The sequence below is a fragment of the Pteropus medius genome, unplaced genomic scaffold (assembly GCF_902729225.1).
Source record: "Pteropus medius unplaced genomic scaffold, Ma_sr-lr_union100, whole genome shotgun sequence".
Taxonomy (NCBI): Eukaryota; Metazoa; Chordata; class Mammalia; order Chiroptera; family Pteropodidae; genus Pteropus; species Pteropus medius.
This window is the reverse complement of record NW_024341894.1, coordinates 3,542,008-3,558,537: the sequence shown is the minus strand read 5'-3', so window position 1 is coordinate 3,558,537 and position 16,530 is coordinate 3,542,008. Positions and strand designations below refer to the sequence as shown.

At 35.6% G+C, this 16,530-nt stretch overlaps 1 protein-coding gene across 3 annotated transcripts in view; it reads left to right on the top strand.

Annotated features, from left to right (window-relative positions):
* NCBP1 (nuclear cap binding protein subunit 1) overlaps positions 1–16,530 on the top strand; it is a 35,109-nt gene that overhangs the window by 16,577 nt on the left and 2,002 nt on the right. For all 3 annotated transcript variants that reach the window (XM_039856147.1, XM_039856153.1, XM_039856157.1), the window contains 12 exons: positions 246–309; positions 1,723–1,833; positions 2,594–2,658; positions 4,077–4,139; positions 4,387–4,461; positions 6,176–6,279; positions 8,536–8,658; positions 9,786–9,888; positions 10,679–10,772; positions 11,471–11,574; positions 13,465–13,579; positions 16,363–16,491. In XM_039856147.1, the coding sequence (XP_039712081.1) occupies positions 246–309; positions 1,723–1,833; positions 2,594–2,658; positions 4,077–4,139; positions 4,387–4,461; positions 6,176–6,279; positions 8,536–8,658; positions 9,786–9,888; positions 10,679–10,772; positions 11,471–11,574; positions 13,465–13,579; positions 16,363–16,491 (1,150 nt within the window). The remainder of the gene's footprint in view (positions 1–245; positions 310–1,722; positions 1,834–2,593; positions 2,659–4,076; positions 4,140–4,386; positions 4,462–6,175; positions 6,280–8,535; positions 8,659–9,785; positions 9,889–10,678; positions 10,773–11,470; positions 11,575–13,464; positions 13,580–16,362; positions 16,492–16,530) is intronic.

Genomic DNA, 16,530 nt, shown 5'->3' with positions numbered 1-16,530 from the left:
AGTTAGTAGATCTTAATATGCGTCCTTAGTATTATTACTTAAACTCTTTTTTATCTTTCAAGGAGTTTTGGGGCCCATTAAAGAATTCCCTTGTGGTAGACAAAATAATTTGTGCTGTAGTGAAGTGACCGAAATCTAGAACATTCTAGAAAAGTGTCTTTATATCTAAACACACTGCTTTTGAAACTGCTTATTTGATTGTTCATGTATCTTTATATACTTAACTTAAGTTACATTTTTTATAGTGCTGCACAGCTGGTCAGTTATCCAGGGAAGAACAAGATCCCCTTGAACTACCACATAGTTGAGGTATGCATTCCACATGGACCGTGTTTCTAAGTTTCAGAATCTGTTGACTTAAAGAATAATCTACTCTTGGCTTATTTTTTTTTCTTGCTACTTGTCAGGTACTGAAAGTTAACAGAGGAGCGAGGAATTTGCTGTCTCTTTTGGTGCTCTGTTAGCCATGTTAGTAAAGAGAAAAGAGGAGGTTGAAACCAGTAGCCAAATGGACTTTTGAGTTGCCTATAAATTATTTATATAGTATGTCTTCATTCATGGATAGTTATCATGGATAATGTAAGTTACCTCTAGGTGTGTCAGTACATTGTCCAATTAATTAAAAGATGTATAAGTGGCTTAAATACTTTAAAGTATTGTATTACTTTAGGCAGATAACCTATTTTTAACTGTTTCTCTGGCTTCCTATTACTAGCAGACACCTGACTAGTATATTATTCCCTGTATCACAAGGTAGGGTTAAATATGAATCTTTATTATTAAAAATGAAAAAAGCCAATTGTTTTTGGAAGTAGGAAGAATAGATAGTACTTTTGACCCTATATTAAGTAATACAGAAGGATGATATAAGTAGTATATTTGAACACCTTGTGAGGTTTATGTCCCAATAACCAGTACTTTCACTTGACACATAGGTCAAACTGTCAATTGCATATTCCTTTATTTTAAAATACTCATGAGCATAGTTATGTTTTATTTAAGATTCACTTTATAGTGCATTTGTGTGCTTTCTTAAAAGTACTGCTTCTGTCTTATTTTTCAACTCTTAAGAGTAAGCTTGGGCTCTGAATTTGACTCACTGACATGTCAGTTGAAATGAGGGCTATAAGTCATACCTTTAAATATGCAAAATGTGTAGAAAGTTATGATGAAGTACAAAAGTGTTTGAGGTGGGAGTCAAAGGAAGGAATGCACATCAGCCTTTAGAATTCTAGGTAGGCAGTCCACAAATAATATAGGGAAGGTGGAAGCAAGTTTCCTAACAAGAGGCATGGCAAAGAAGTCTTGGATTATCAAAAAGGTTTCTAGGTACCAGTTTTAAGTAGCAGAGTGGAATGACTTTTTTCATCCTAGTTTAATAAGAGTTTTTTACTGCTTATGAGAATGAAACTGATGGGTCTGTGAGTCCCTCGGTAAATCAACTCCTATACTTCCAAAGTGAGAAATTAATTGTATGGTTCTCTAGGAGTATCAAATTAGCATTAATATTTGCATATTCTTATTTGATTGAGTTATAGAGAGGAGAAATTTTCATTATAGTATTATAGATCTTCGTGTTTTAAAGAGCATAATTCTAAAGGTTAAAAATAATTTTTTCATTATAAATGTCATGGAGTTTTATATTGAGAATGTATGGTCTTTTAATAGTAGAAGTGCATAGATAGCTGTCGAATTGAGTTCTGACTCCTGATTCTTTTGTAGGTGATCTTTGCAGAGCTGTTTCAACTTCCAGCACCCCCTCACATTGATGTGATGTATACGACACTTCTCATTGAACTTTGCAAACTTCAGCCTGGCTCTCTACCCCAAGTTGTATCCTTTCCTTTGTTTTTAAACTTACTCTGTTTGGCCTAGTTTTAAAAAGTTAGTAAATATTTCTGCTAGTGGGTTTAAATCACTTCATAAAAACAGTTCGACATTTCTTTAAAAGTCAACCATATATGTACCATACAGTCCAGCCATTCCACTCTTAAGTATTTACCAAGAGAAATGAAAACACAAGTCCCTACAAAGACTTAGGCATTAATGTTCATAGAAACTTTATTTGTAATAGCCCCAAACTGGAAACAATCCAAATATCCATCAGTATATGAATGGATTAACAAATTGTGTTATACTTATACAATGAAATACTACATAATAAAAAGGAATAAGTTTTTGATGCTGGCAACAACATGAATGAATTACAAAGTAATTATGCTGACTAAAAGATGCCAAACAAATAATTCATACTATATGATTACATTTACACAAAATTCTAGAAAATGCAAAGTAATCCAGTGACAGCCGACCAATATTTTGCTTGGGGATTTAGGTGAGGAGAGGGAGAAGGAAAAATTGACTACAAAGGAGCATGAAGAAATGTTGGAGGTGATATAAATGTTCATTATCTTGATTTCACGGGTGTATACACACCAAATTTTTGTGTGTCACTCATACCTCAAAGCTGTTTTTTTAAAAAGGTGAATTACATGAAAAGATGTTCAACATTATTTTTCATTTGTTATTTATTTTTTCTATCACCATTTATTTTGAAGGAGAGTGGAGAATATTTTCCTTATCAAATTCACAGCTTGCACAGGCAACTGAAATGCTATATATGCGTTTGGACACAATGAATACTACCTGCGTAGACAGGTATACTAATTGCCTCATTTCTGTACTGGTTGTTAGCAGCTTCTACTCCCTGTACTTTGTAGAATAATTTGATCAGCAAAACATTTGCCTTGTTAAGAACTTTCAAGTTGATTTTTCTTTCTTGCCTCCCCAAAATAATCCTTCGTATAAAAATAAAACTCATACTTGTTGTAATGTAACATTACACTTTCTAGTCTAACTTTCAGTATGATAATGATGCTCGTGCTGAGGTTTTCTTTAATTCCATTCATTGTTTACTTGTTTGGTGCTTTGGTATAGTTATACTTTTCCCTCTGTAATTGGCTATGTAAGCTTTTAAAATAAGCTTTATGCTAACCTCTATGTAGAAGCAGAGTCTAATACTTATTATGTATAAACATATGTATGTACTTCTGTTTATAGTGTCAACATCTAAAGTAATTAGCTTCTACATAACTACAGCTTCAAGACTGTTTAAATAAAAGACCATATTGGATTTTTATAGCTGTGGTAATTGCATGCCCACTGCCTGCTTTTGGATGAGGTCTATATAGCACCTTTCTTAGCTGGTATTCCTTCTTACCTCTGTCAGTTTCCCAAATCAGATCAACAGATATTGAATATTTCTCCAATTTCCAGCATCTTTCATGTCTATAGTTCAAATTCTATATCTGAAAATTATTAGTAAGGGCTGTTTTATGTTATTGACCTATTTTGACTAATTTCAATGATCAAAATTATAGATACATAAGGGACATGCTTTAAAAACGTTGTCTTCTAATTTTTTTCCCTAGACTAATAAAACTATCAGTTATGTTGGGCATCTCAGTTATGCCATTTGTTTAACAAATATTTATTAGGCTCTTACCAACTTCACAGCATTCTACAGTATACTAATGTGATCTCTATCTAGTTAGATCAGATGTAATTTTAGGGGAAAGAAGGCTGCGATGGTATATTTTGTTTGGTGAAAAGAGCACAGTGTGATAATGAGAGACTAACTTCATTCAGCTCTGTCATTTATAAAATGTTTTATCTGCAGTTTCATTTTTTTTTTTTTTGCCTTTGTTTCATTGTCGGTTAAATAGGGAAAATAATGCATTCCTTAGATGTTATTGTGAGAATTAAATTATGTAAACATATATAAGGTGCCTGGCATAAAACAGGCATTCAGATTATAGCTATTATTTACTTAAAAAGGATAACACTTTTAGAATAAGTGAAGTAGGAGATTTATTTTTTGAAGTAGAAGATGAGTTACAGGACTTACAGAAAAATGGGTAAGAAAAGTGGCAGAAGATACAGCTGTAGATAGGAATGTATGCTCTTTCACTTAACTATAAAATAGGGTTGTATTTATCTGAAGGATTACAAAGGAACCTGGTATAAACTGCAACCATTCGTCTTTTTCTGTCTCCTGCCTCCACTTCTCTGTATAGGTTTATTAATTGGTTTTCCCATCATCTAAGTAACTTCCAATTCCGTTGGAGCTGGGAAGATTGGTAAGTGGTGTTACATTTTATCTTTCCTTTCTCTGCAGTCTACCGTAATAAATAAAGTAAGTAAATCCTGTTAATATTCAAAACTATAACATAAAAGCAGTCTGCATGGTCTGAATTACTTAGTTTTTTGTGTGTGATTTATACATACAAATGAAATAATTTAGAAGGAAACTATTTGTAGCTAAGTACAAGTTAGAATAAGTACAGATTCTGTTTAAGAACTTATAAAACTACATTTCCTCATTAGGTCAGATTGTCTTACTCAAGATCCTGAAAGTCCTAAACCAAAGTTTGTAAGAGAAGTTCTAGAAAAATGTATGAGGTAAGTAAATTCTTTATATTTTCTCCTTAGCTTAGGTCCTTAATTTGTGTGGGAGGAGTTTTCTCTTCTCAGCTTTTGTGATATATGTCTAGAATATCATTTTTAAAATCCAAATACCTGCCTCTCTTCCTTGTTACTTTTTAGTCAAGATTTGGGCTGAAAAAATTAGACAACCATGACATTTGGATTCTGTGTGAATTCAGCCAAAAAGTTTTGGTTTTTGTTTTGTATTGTTTTGTTTTGTTTTGTTTTTTGGTCAAATGTACTTTGAAATAATTTCAAAGATGGTACGGCATACTACCACACACAGTCCACACATACTGCTGAAATGCAACCAGCCATCCCAAAAATGTCTTTTTTTCTTTTTGGCCCAAATCCTATCCAGGAACACATGTAGCTTTTAGTTATCATTCTCTTCAATTCTTCAGTCTCAAACAGTTATTATTCTTTCTCTACTTTTCATGTCTTTTTCAGTTTTAAAGAATCTAGGCCTCTCTCGGGTTGCCCTGCTATGGCCTCATGACCAGACTCAAGTCTTGCATTGTTGGTGCATAACATCGAGAGGCACCTGAATCCTACTACTGGAGATGTCAGCCTTGATTACCTGGTCATGTCAGTGTCTGCCAGGTCTCTCCACCTTCAATTTACCATTTTTCCCCTTGTAATTGACTATTTTGTGGGAGACATTCTAAGGTGCATTCATATACTATTCTTCATCCAAGCACCACTGATAAATCCTACTTTTATCTACCACCACTCTGATGATTACCAAGTGGTGTTTCTCTTTTTCCATTATTCTTTTCTACATTCGTTAGTTGGCATTCTACTGTAAGAGCTTTCTTTTTTTCACCCATTTATTCCTGTGTTTATGTATTAGTAGGGACTAATAGGTTTCTGTTTCATTCAGTGGGTTGTAGTCCATTAACTGCCGTTATTTATTTCGATGCCCAAATTGTCTCTGATTTGTCCATTGGGAGCACATAGTGGCTGCCATGTCCTTTTTTCTTTTTAATGTTTCCTCCATTCATTGAGCTTTTCCTTATTTCTGGCACAAGGTGTTCCAGGCTCATCTTGTATTTTCTTGCCCCTCCTCTGGAATCATCTCTTTATTCAAGGAGCCAAGTTTCTAGTAGTGGAGTATGGGTATTTAGGGATCAAGATCTGGACACTTGATAAGCTTATTGCTAGTAGAGTGTCATTAGTTCTAAGCCCTCTGGATGGACAAAGGTGGTGAATATATGCACACACATACAGATCTATAAATATTTTTATATTCACCTATCCCAATAATTCCAACCCTGAATCTCATTTTTTCTAGCCTTCCCCTTTGCCATGGTTCCCAGATACCTTTTCAAGAATGAGACTCCCATTAGCCTCAAAATACACATTAGTGTATTTTTATTTGCTACAGTGTAACCAGTTCTCCCAAACACAGAGACTGTCTCCTCCACCCACCGTCACCATCCCACATATTTGGCCACCAGGCTGGTGGACCCAGTGGCCCACACCTCAGTGCAAACTAGTAGATTTTGAAAAAGGTCTGAGTTTTACTTTGTTGGCATAGACAGAGCTTAAAGGACTAGTTTTCTTCTTTATTTCTTGGTTGTCAGCTGAGTGTAGAGTGTTGGAGATTGTGACTTTCTGGGTAAGTTAGATGTTACTGATGAATGGAACTGATGAACAGTATTTTCTGAGGCTCTTATTTGTCTTGTAGGTTGTCTTATCATCAGCGTATATTAGATATTGTTCCTCCTACCTTCTCAGCTCTATGTCCTGCAAACCCAACCTGCATTTACAAGTATGGAGACGAAAGTAGCAGTAAGTGATAAAATCCTTTTGTCTTCAAAAACTATCAATGCAAATATTCTCTGATGTCAATTATTTAAGGTGGAGAAAGTGAACTTTTTCTTTTCTTGGGCTTATATTTTCTCTGTTTGAAAGGTTATCTGTTATTAGCCACTATTTTATTTACCCTGTCATTTTGAAGATTCACTGTGATCTACTTAGTTATTACTGGCTTGTGATTTTTTTTCTTTCAATGTTGTTATTGTAAGTATGACATTATTGTAAATATGCTACTAAGCATAACAAGATGAATTTATAGCTAGAACTTACTAAAATGGGAATGTGTATTTGTCATAGTAATGGAAATTACTTGAATTGATTATCACCCGATATCATTTCAGGCATGGGAACATAGGTGCACATAGACTATATTTTGACCAGCATTATGCCTTTAGAAGTAAATTTTTAAATATGGATTTCTTACTCTTTGGTCGCATCATTTCTGAGATTGCAGTATAGATCAGAGGGACTACAATTTGATATGTCATTTTGTGCTTTACACTTAATGAAGGTAAAGTATACCTTGGTGATTACTGGTAGAAAGTTGGGTGGGGAGTTTTTCCAAGTTAGTCTTTTCAGATAGCTGTAAACATGGCTCCTCCCTGAGCCTTCCATTTCCTGTTGTGTAGGTTCTTTGTATTTTGAAACTTACTCTTCTCCCTTGCCTTCTCATATTGCACTCCTGATTCTCCACCTATACCTCGGACTAGACCTGTTTTCCTTGAAGTTAAGTCAGATTGTCCCAGTCCTAAGTACATTTCCTGTTATTATATCACTTAATCCTTAAAACAACTCAGAAATAGGTATGTTATACCAATTTTACAGTGAGGAAATGGCTTCAAAGAGGTGAAGCCCTAGTGAGATTGCTTCTGAGTGTAGAGCCCAGATTCAGACCCAGGCTTACTCGCTGAGCAGCCACTCTCTTAACTACTGTGCTTTCCTTAAACTGCAAAACTTAATGAGGACTTAGAGGTGCCAGGTTTTGAGTTCTGCCCTGTACTGGCTCAGAATTATAAGATACAGTCTTTGCTGTCAGAGAGCTCAGACTTCCGTTGAACGTCGAGCTTGCTTTTTTCCCCATAGAAACAACCCAGCCTAACATTTAAGGCCCTCCTAACAGTTGTTCCTGCTTTGTTATTTGTCGTTTCTTCCCCCGTTGTCCTCTATATAGTAGGCCCACTTCCTTTTTCTTTTGGCCATCCTCTTGGTTCTTGGTTTTGCCTTAGTTTTCCCCAGGCTTGGAAAGCCCATTCTATATCCGGTCCCTGTTCTCTCAAGGGTCTGGCCCAAAAGGTGCAGTTCTCAAAGACTCCTGTAACATTTCTCAGCCTTGGCAAGCCAGTTTTCTATTGCTCTCTGGCTGCTTTCTATGTGAATCTTGGTTCCTCAGCTAGAATGTAGACAGACTCCTCAGTGGCAGGGGTTCTTTTTTTGTCACTTATTTTCTCTCCCACTTTCAAGGAAAAAGCACCTAGTACGTGTGACCTGTTGTAATTGACTATTAATTCCAAGTGCTTAGTAACTCATATTCTGTCTGGATAGTCTTTGTTACCTGTTTGTCTACCTTACATTAAAAGTAGATTTCTGATTGCTCTGGTAATGCCCTATAGTATATACTAACACAAATTTTACACAAGAAGGGCTTGACAGATAGTAACCAATAATAAATATGTGGAGTCACAGTACATGAGCATCTGGCTTATGTAGATTCAAGTGTATGGACTCAGAAAAGGAAAAAAGCAAAACTATCTTATGTCAATAGCCTTCACCTTATTCAACTTAGTTTTTACTCCCTCAGAAAAAGAGGAGGGGAGGTGGAAGGGAAATTGGCAAAAATGAAAGAGAAATATACTGTCGGCTTTTCAGCTTATAGAAGCCTAAGGATTTGAGAACTGTCAAAGGACAGTTGTAACTATATCCACATTTCCCTGCACCCCCCACCTCCAAGGAAGAGCAACACAACACCCCTTGTACTTTGAATTTCAATTAGCTAAGTGTCTTAAGGAAATATTGAAGAGAGAATTATCTCATGCCTTATTTTAGGTGAAAAGCCATTGACCTATTAAACTTTCACATGTGGTTATCCTTATACAGATTAAACAGTGATCTTGGGATAAAGAATATTATATTTTGAAAGAAAAGAACCTTTTTTTTAAGTTTCTCAGTTATTAAACTATTTGTAAGAATAGTCTTAAAACCTGATCTACCCTCCTCCCATTCTGTGGTTAGATTCTCTTCCTGGACATTCGGTTGCCCTCTGCTTAGCTGTTGCCTTTAAAAGTAAAGCAACCAATGATGAAATCTTCAGCATTCTGAAAGACGTACCAAATCCTAACCAGGATGATGACGATGGTAAGGGAATGAAATATTTCTTGAGTGGGACTATGTATAAGCCAAGTTAAAGCATAAATGTATTGGATGCTCATAAAGCAATGTATTCATTTGGCCTGTTCAGCCTGTAAGTTCCTAGAACCCAGGTATTTTCTCCCTTACGTAAAAAGAGATCCTAACATCCCCACTAAGTATGTAAACTAAATACACAAAGTAAAATATACTGTTACCATTCAAAAAAATTTAAGCATTCCCTGCTTTTGCTTTAGAGATTCCTGAATGAGAAGACTTCATGTATCATAAAATTGGATGTTTTTCTTCAAATCAAACTATTACAATAACATTGAGTATATACCATGTAATTTCAACCAAAATCCCTAGATTTTTTTCTGGGTAAGAGTGAGAAAATGGGAAAAATTATTTAGAAGTTTACCTGAATCAATAAATCAATAAGACAAAAAGTGATGAGAAGGACTTGCTTTATCACATATAAAACGTAGATTGAAAAGTAACTAAAACAATGTGGTATTGGCACAAGAGAGAGACAAATCAGTAAAACAGATGAGAGTCTACTGGGACAACTGGGTAACCATTTCAGGAAAAGTTTTTTTTGTTGTTAGATCCATTCATAAGGATGTGTGTGTAGAAAAAAGACTTAATTAAAAATAAAACATTAATGGTCTTTGGGTTATTACTGGGATTTTGTTTGGATTTTTCTAAGAAACTTACAGTTTTAGAGAAAATAGAAAGCGTAAGTCAAAATGTTGGTATTAAATTTAGACATCGTCAGACATCTTAGGAGATAGACTTAAATGTTAAGGGTTTACTGTTATTTTGTATTAATATATTTGTTATCTTGCCACCACATATAGAGAGAGATGAACAAAGAAATCTCTGTGGTATTTGTAAAATAAATGGATCACATAGGATCAGAGAAACTCTCCAAAAAATAAGAATTAAGTTTAGTTTTATATTCTGAGTATTGAAATCAGTGATGGTCTTTTTATCATCTCTTAATACTCAAAGATGTTACATGAATGTCTTAGTATTTGGAAGTGAACATGCCATCTGTTGAGCATTCTAGATGAGGGACCAAGGAATTGCTATACTTACATTTTCCTGACTGTCTTACTGTGGAATATTTTCAGATGAAGGATTCAGCTTTAACCCATTGAAAATAGAGGTCTTCATGCAGACTCTGCTACACTTGGCAGCCAAATCGTTCAGCCACTCCTTTAGTGCTCTTGCAAAGTAAGTGCCACAAGAACACACGCCCTTTCTTTAGGGTTTAGAACTTTGCTTGGTGAATACCAATATAGTAATTTTTACCTAAAATAGTTGAATATGAAGATCTTAATAATAGTATTATATAATTTGATGCAATGGGTTTTAGTTTGCAGTAGCTAAAATCCTTGTCCTATGGCTCTGTTAGTCTGTATGTTTACATATATACATGGAATATATATTTTTTCATATAGACCTTTAGAGAAACCAGTGAAAAACTTGGGTCCATAGGGCAGTCATATATACAGTCAAGAAGCTCCCACCCTGTCTAGGCATCTTCCTGACGGAAGGTAAGCAGAAATGAGAGCTGACTACATTTTGGGGGAGCCACCCAAAAGTTGGCATCTGAAGAAAGAGAACATAGATATTCCTCCAGCCAAGTAGAGAAACTGGACTCCCCAGCCCATCTCAACTTCCAAGTCTCCGTGATACTTACAGGGTTTCCACAGAAGGTATAGTCAGAATACATCACCCATGTTTAGAGACAGTTCCTTAGCCCTCACCTATTCGTAGATACAGGTTAAATTGAAGTCATGGGCTAAAAATAGTGTATTTTAAGAGTCTTAAGATTTTGTGACAAATTCCATACAAACTATGAATTCCTAATCATACCTTTTATATTCTTAATGGTTAACATTTGGTTATTTTGCATTTATGTATTACACTATAAATTAAGTAACATTGAAAAGGCTTTGAAACATTAAAATGCTTAACAAATAAGTTTATATATGCTGTTTTTCCCCCCTACTATCAAAAGGTTTCATGAAGTCTTCAAAACCCTAGCTGAAAGTGATGAAGGAAAGTTACATGTTCTAAGAGTTATGTTTGAGGTCTGGAGAAACCATCCACAGGTAAAAACTATTTAATTAGAAGTGTTGAGGTTCTGATTGTATAAATATAAAAATAGGGCATTATTACCATTCTTTTAGTTTGCAGAACATTAAATTTGACTCTATGAGAATGTTTTTAACTTTAATTTTTTTTTAGTGCTGTGGAAGTAATGATGTTTGATTCATTCTTTAAAAGAGCAAGTATTATGATTTGGTTTGGGATTATAATATCTTAACACATTTTAAATACTTGTTTAAAAAGTCTGCCAGTTGGGTAGGAAGTAGTTATTTAGTCTACCCAATTTCCATAAACAAGCTCCAGATTTCTCAACCTCAGTATATTGTTTTTATACCATGTGTTATAAAGAAGCATTAAAGTAAATTTTAGAGTATGTTTAAGACTTTATGATAACACTAGATTTTTAAATTTTAGGTTCAATGGAAATTGTATATTTTTGTATGTATTATCTAAAATTTTCTTTTAAGTTGTTACCATTCAGAGGTTTTCTTTTTGCTCAGTCTTTACTGGCATTATAGTATTCTTATAAGAAGTACCAGAGCCAAGCAGAGAGCAGAATAAATCTTTAAGACTTATTAGTCAGATTGATCATTCCAAAGCCACTGAAAATGAATTCACAAGCCTCCTATTTTACTTTGTAGCAGTGGGATTATGTGGCCTATGCATAAGTGTGGTTTACCCTAATCTTCTCTCATTGTAGATGATTGCTGTACTAGTAGATAAGATGATTCGTACACAGATTGTCGACTGTGCTGCAGTAGCAAATTGGATCTTCTCTTCAGAACTATCTCGTGACTTTACTAGGTAATACGGATTATTTTACAAAGTTTGTATTCTCTCACAATTGTTTTTCGTGTGCTTTCTTATACATGAGCTTCAAATTTTGGTCTAAACCAGGTTGATATTACAATACCAATGGTCCAGTCTGGTAGGATTAGACTTGACAGAGATACTGGGACGATGGAAATAGACAGCCAGTCAGGTCACAGCGTCTCTTAGGGGCACACATGTAAGTTGAATCAGGACTCAACCAGTTAAGTAAAAATGCTGATAAGGATCTAGACTCTTAGGAGAGAAGGTCAGGTTGTATGTCACGGTCTCAGCCAATGGGACATGGGGAAGAGTGCCAGCTCCATTTGGGGACCTGAATGCACACTAGGAACTGGGAGAAACCAGTCACAGTAGATTTAGTATAATCCTTGGAGACATTGAGGAAAGCCTGATGGGCACCTAGATGCTTCTGGGGAAGGGATGTCTCACCTTAGTCTTAAAAATCCTAGACTTAATGCAGAAGATTACTCTAGACCCTTTCCCCCCTAAAGGAAAGAGACTTCTTTAAGCTTGGTTCTTATCCATGAAGTTAAGTCCCCAGTCTTTATAATTGATCAGGACCAGAATGATAGGAGTTGACACAAAACAGGAAACAAAAGAAAAATACTTGCAAAGGCTTAAAAATCCATTACAACCTTTGTCCTCTTCATTGTATCTGGCAGAGGACCCTGGTCTGAATAAACTGAGTTCTTAGGGTAAAAGGGTCAGTCTAAGATTATCATACCAGCTAAATTGGCTTTCACAAATGAAAGCAAAATAAAGTCTCAGATTTGCAAACTCAGAAAACTGACCACCCAAATATGCATTAGCCATTGTCCTGGATGCTTTACATTTGCAACTCATTTACTCCTCACACTACCACCGTAGATGGGGTTACATTATCGTCTATATTTTACAAAATAGAAAAATGTTGCAGAGTACTTAAGTAGCTTGGCCAGAGTCACACGACTAAGTGCAGAGCCAGAGCTGAAACACAGGCATTCTTGATTGGGTACGTTGCTCTAGAGTTGCTGTTCTGTTCTTTAACACCAAGCTCAACTGTTTCTAACTGCAAAGCCTTCTCTGACCATCCCTTGCAGAGTTACTCTGCTCTTTTATTCTGTCCGCTAACATTTTCGACATTGAGTTTTATAAACAGATTGTTTTACTATCTTCCACTTAAACTATCATCCAGGTCAAAATTTGTAGAAGGAAGTTCTCTGCTTTCTTGGGGTTAGGAGACCTACTTTATAGACAGAAGGTAGTTATCACTTTTAAAAAATATTTATGCAACAAACATTGTAAAGCACTGATACTTTAGCAATTTGCTGTTAAGGTAGCTGATATTTAAATACTTATCTCATTCCTAAAAATCTGGCAGTTGATAGCTTTTATCAACTAATGGGTTTCTTAAATGTTCCAAGAATATTGGCTGTGTGTATACTAAATAGTATTAAGAATGTAAGATGAGCCTCAGATTAGGTTTCCATTTCAAGAAAATTCCAATGCTTAGTGTTTAAATTTAGAAAACATGTACTTTTGTTGTTAATGATGTTTTTTATAGTTTGTCATTTTATTTCAATGAGTATGTATGTGCACATACCTTCAATGTGTACCTAGTAGGGAATGGAAATAAAAATGACAAGACCCAGGACTGCCTTCAGGAAGCTCACCTGAATCTAACAGGTAGTGTTGCTGGAGATGTAATACTAGTTCTGCCTAAAGAGTGGAAGGCTACATCAGACGTTAAGAATGAGTAGGTTATAAAAGAAAACAAAAAAGATAGAAATTTAAAAAATGAGTAGATTATAAAAGTTGAGAGGTCTTCTTTTCTATATGTGTAGTTTAGCATACAGTAGTAACTAGATGCCGTTTTTCTTTAAGATTGTTTGTTTGGGAAATGTTGCATTCCACAATTCGAAAAATGAACAAACATGTTCTGAAGATCCAGAAAGAGCTGGAAGAAGCTAAAGAGAAACTCGCAAGGCAACACAAACGGGTAAGTCTTGTGTCAATTCATAAAAGAATGTTCATTACCGTCATGGGAGCCTATTTCTTCTGAGGCCAAATTATGCAGAGCTATTTGTAGAAGTAGAGAAAGAGGAAGGACTTGTTTAGGAAACCACAAACCTTACTTTCCATAGTTCACCAGCTTCATGTTTGCCATTCCCAAAAGGGAAGGAGGGCAGGGCTGAAGAGGGAGAAGACTGTTGATGTTTACCGCTTCACCAGTACTGTGAGGAGGAATGAGCACTCGTTCTCAGGTTTACAAAGTACTTCTATTAAGTTTAGTACTTTGCCACTTTGGGGAGAAGCAGTGAGCTGCGATAAGTATTCTGTGATAAGTATAACAGTACTGGTATTCTTCATGATGGTGTTTTCCAGTATACATATTTACCAGAGTAGAAGGTGAAAACAAATTTAATGAAGCTAAAGATGTTCAAGTGCTTCTATAATCTCCATACACACATACATATATATTTAAATATACATGTATATAAACACACAGAACTATAATACTGTAAGGTAAATGGTGTCACCCCCATTTTAACGTGTATAATTTGAGGCTCAGAGAAGTTAAATAACTTTCAAAGTGACGTGGCTAATAAGTGACAGAGCTAGGATTTGACCCAGGTCTGTCAAACTCCAGAAACTTTCCCTCATTCCCTAACGTTCTCTAGGTATGTGGTGTCATATGGTAACTGCTAGCCCCATGTAACCTAAATTAAAATTAAACAGAATTTAAAATTCAGTTCCTTAGCCACACTAACCACATTTCTAGTACTCAATAGTCATGTGTGACTAGTGGCTATTGTGATAGGCAATATAGATTTATGTAACATTTCCCTCATTGTAGAAGGTCTGTTGGGCAGTGGTACTCTAGAACTTTGCCTTGGTGTGATATTGGGAAAAGACATATATACTCAGTAGCCTAGAACATAATAAGGCAGACCTCATAACAGTGATGTATTGGATATTAAAGGAGAATTCTGTAAAAAGAGTTGGGGATTCTGATAATTTTGCTTGGAGAGTGGAAGAGGCTCATAGGTGGGGCCTTACCAGTAGAGTGTTATCTGGAAAGAAATAGGCTTTCTAGGTTTGGTGATGCCTACCTTCTTGCTAAAAGGACCTTAATATAGAACACAGCTGGAGTCAGTTTCTGGCTCTGCCACTTGCCAGCTGTGTGACACTGGGCAAGTCACATAACTTTTCAGCCTGTTCCCTTATTTGTAATCATGCCTTGATTTTCTTCCACCTTTAAAAAAATAAAAACCACTTAAACGAATGCTCTGAGTTCTTCAGGGTGAGCTGCAGGTGTTAACAGGTATATTGAGCCCACCATTGCCAGCAGTCTTAACCCGCTGTAAATTATTACATGTCAGTTCTAAATTATTACAAGGATGAGCAGCCTATGGCTCCTGGGCTACCTAAGAACATGCCCAGTTTTTTTGTATGGTCCCATTGGGAATGAAGGATTAGCAAGCTGTCTATTGTTACTGCTGAAATGGTCAGTTATTAATGACTGGAGAGCACTGTTGATTTTTTCACTGGTCATCTACTTTGTTGAATACAATAGTGGAGTTAGAAGAATATACTATCTGTCCTCATTATCTGCAGGTTCTATTTTTACAAATTCACTTACTTAAATTTATTGGTAATCCCCAAATCAGTACTCATGATGCTTTCCTGGTCATTTGCAGACATATGCAGAGCAGTGAAAAGTTTGAGTTGCCCAGTGGGCTTGTTCCCAGCTGAGGTTGAACAAGGCAATGCTTTGCCTTCTTGTTTCAGTTCTATGTGGTGTATTTAGTGCCATATTTTTCATGCTTCTGCTTTTTGTTTTCACATTGTTTGCTGGGCTTTTTGTTGTTGATTTCACTATTTTAAATAGCCCCCAAGCACAGGACTGAAGAGCTGTCTAGCATTCCTAGGCACAAGGCCATGATGTGCCTGACAGGAAAAATACATGTGTTAGATAAGCTTTGTCCAGGCATGAGTTCTAGTGTTGTTGGTCCTGAGTTCAAGTGTTCATGAATCAACAATATACACCCAGAAAAAGGAAGAGGAAATTCATCAATCTGTAGGTGAGGCTGATCTATCAGGTATTAAAGTAACATCTGTAGTGTGTGATAAAGCTATGGAAAAGATGGAAAAGTAGCTAAATTTATGGATTTGAGATGACCAATTTTTTAAAAAACTATAGCAGACAGCATTCTTATGAGGCTGAAAGCCAAAGAAATTTACAGTCACATTACTGAGGGTCAGGGAAATGTTAAATCCTTCTCAGCTAGTATTTTAGTATAAAGAAATACTGTGTATAATTATTTATAAGACATATATATTAAATATCTTTAAATAGAAACACAAAACAAGATTATATATTGATCAGTTTATGAAAACGTGACAGGAGGCTTCCTCAAGAACCTAACCCTCTATTTCTAGCAATGGCTAGAAAATATAACAATGATGAATAATAAGAATCAACGATATTTTCCAGTGCTCAAAGCTGTTTTCATTTTAAATGAAAGAAAAAATGTGATATACATTTCTTCCCTGAAACCACTTCTGCTTTCTAACAAACATGTCCACTGCCATTATCTAAGACAAGTGCCACTTTTAGATAGATGTATGCATGTTTGAGGTGATGGAATACTTTCCCTACAGAATACAAGTCTTCAGATAGAATTTAACCAGACAATAAAATCCTTCCCCTTACTTGACGGGATTCAGTACACTGGGATTCTAAATGGCATTGTCTTTTTGTTCCTTTGCATTCTGTAGCGAAGTGATGATGATGACAGAAGCAGTGACAGGAAAGACGGGGCTCTTGAAGAACAAATAGAAAGACTGCAGGAAAAAGTGGAATCAGCTCAAAGTGAACAAAAGAACCTCTTCCTTGTCATATTTCAGGTATTGTGGCTTGGGACATTGATATAAAAAAAAGCAATA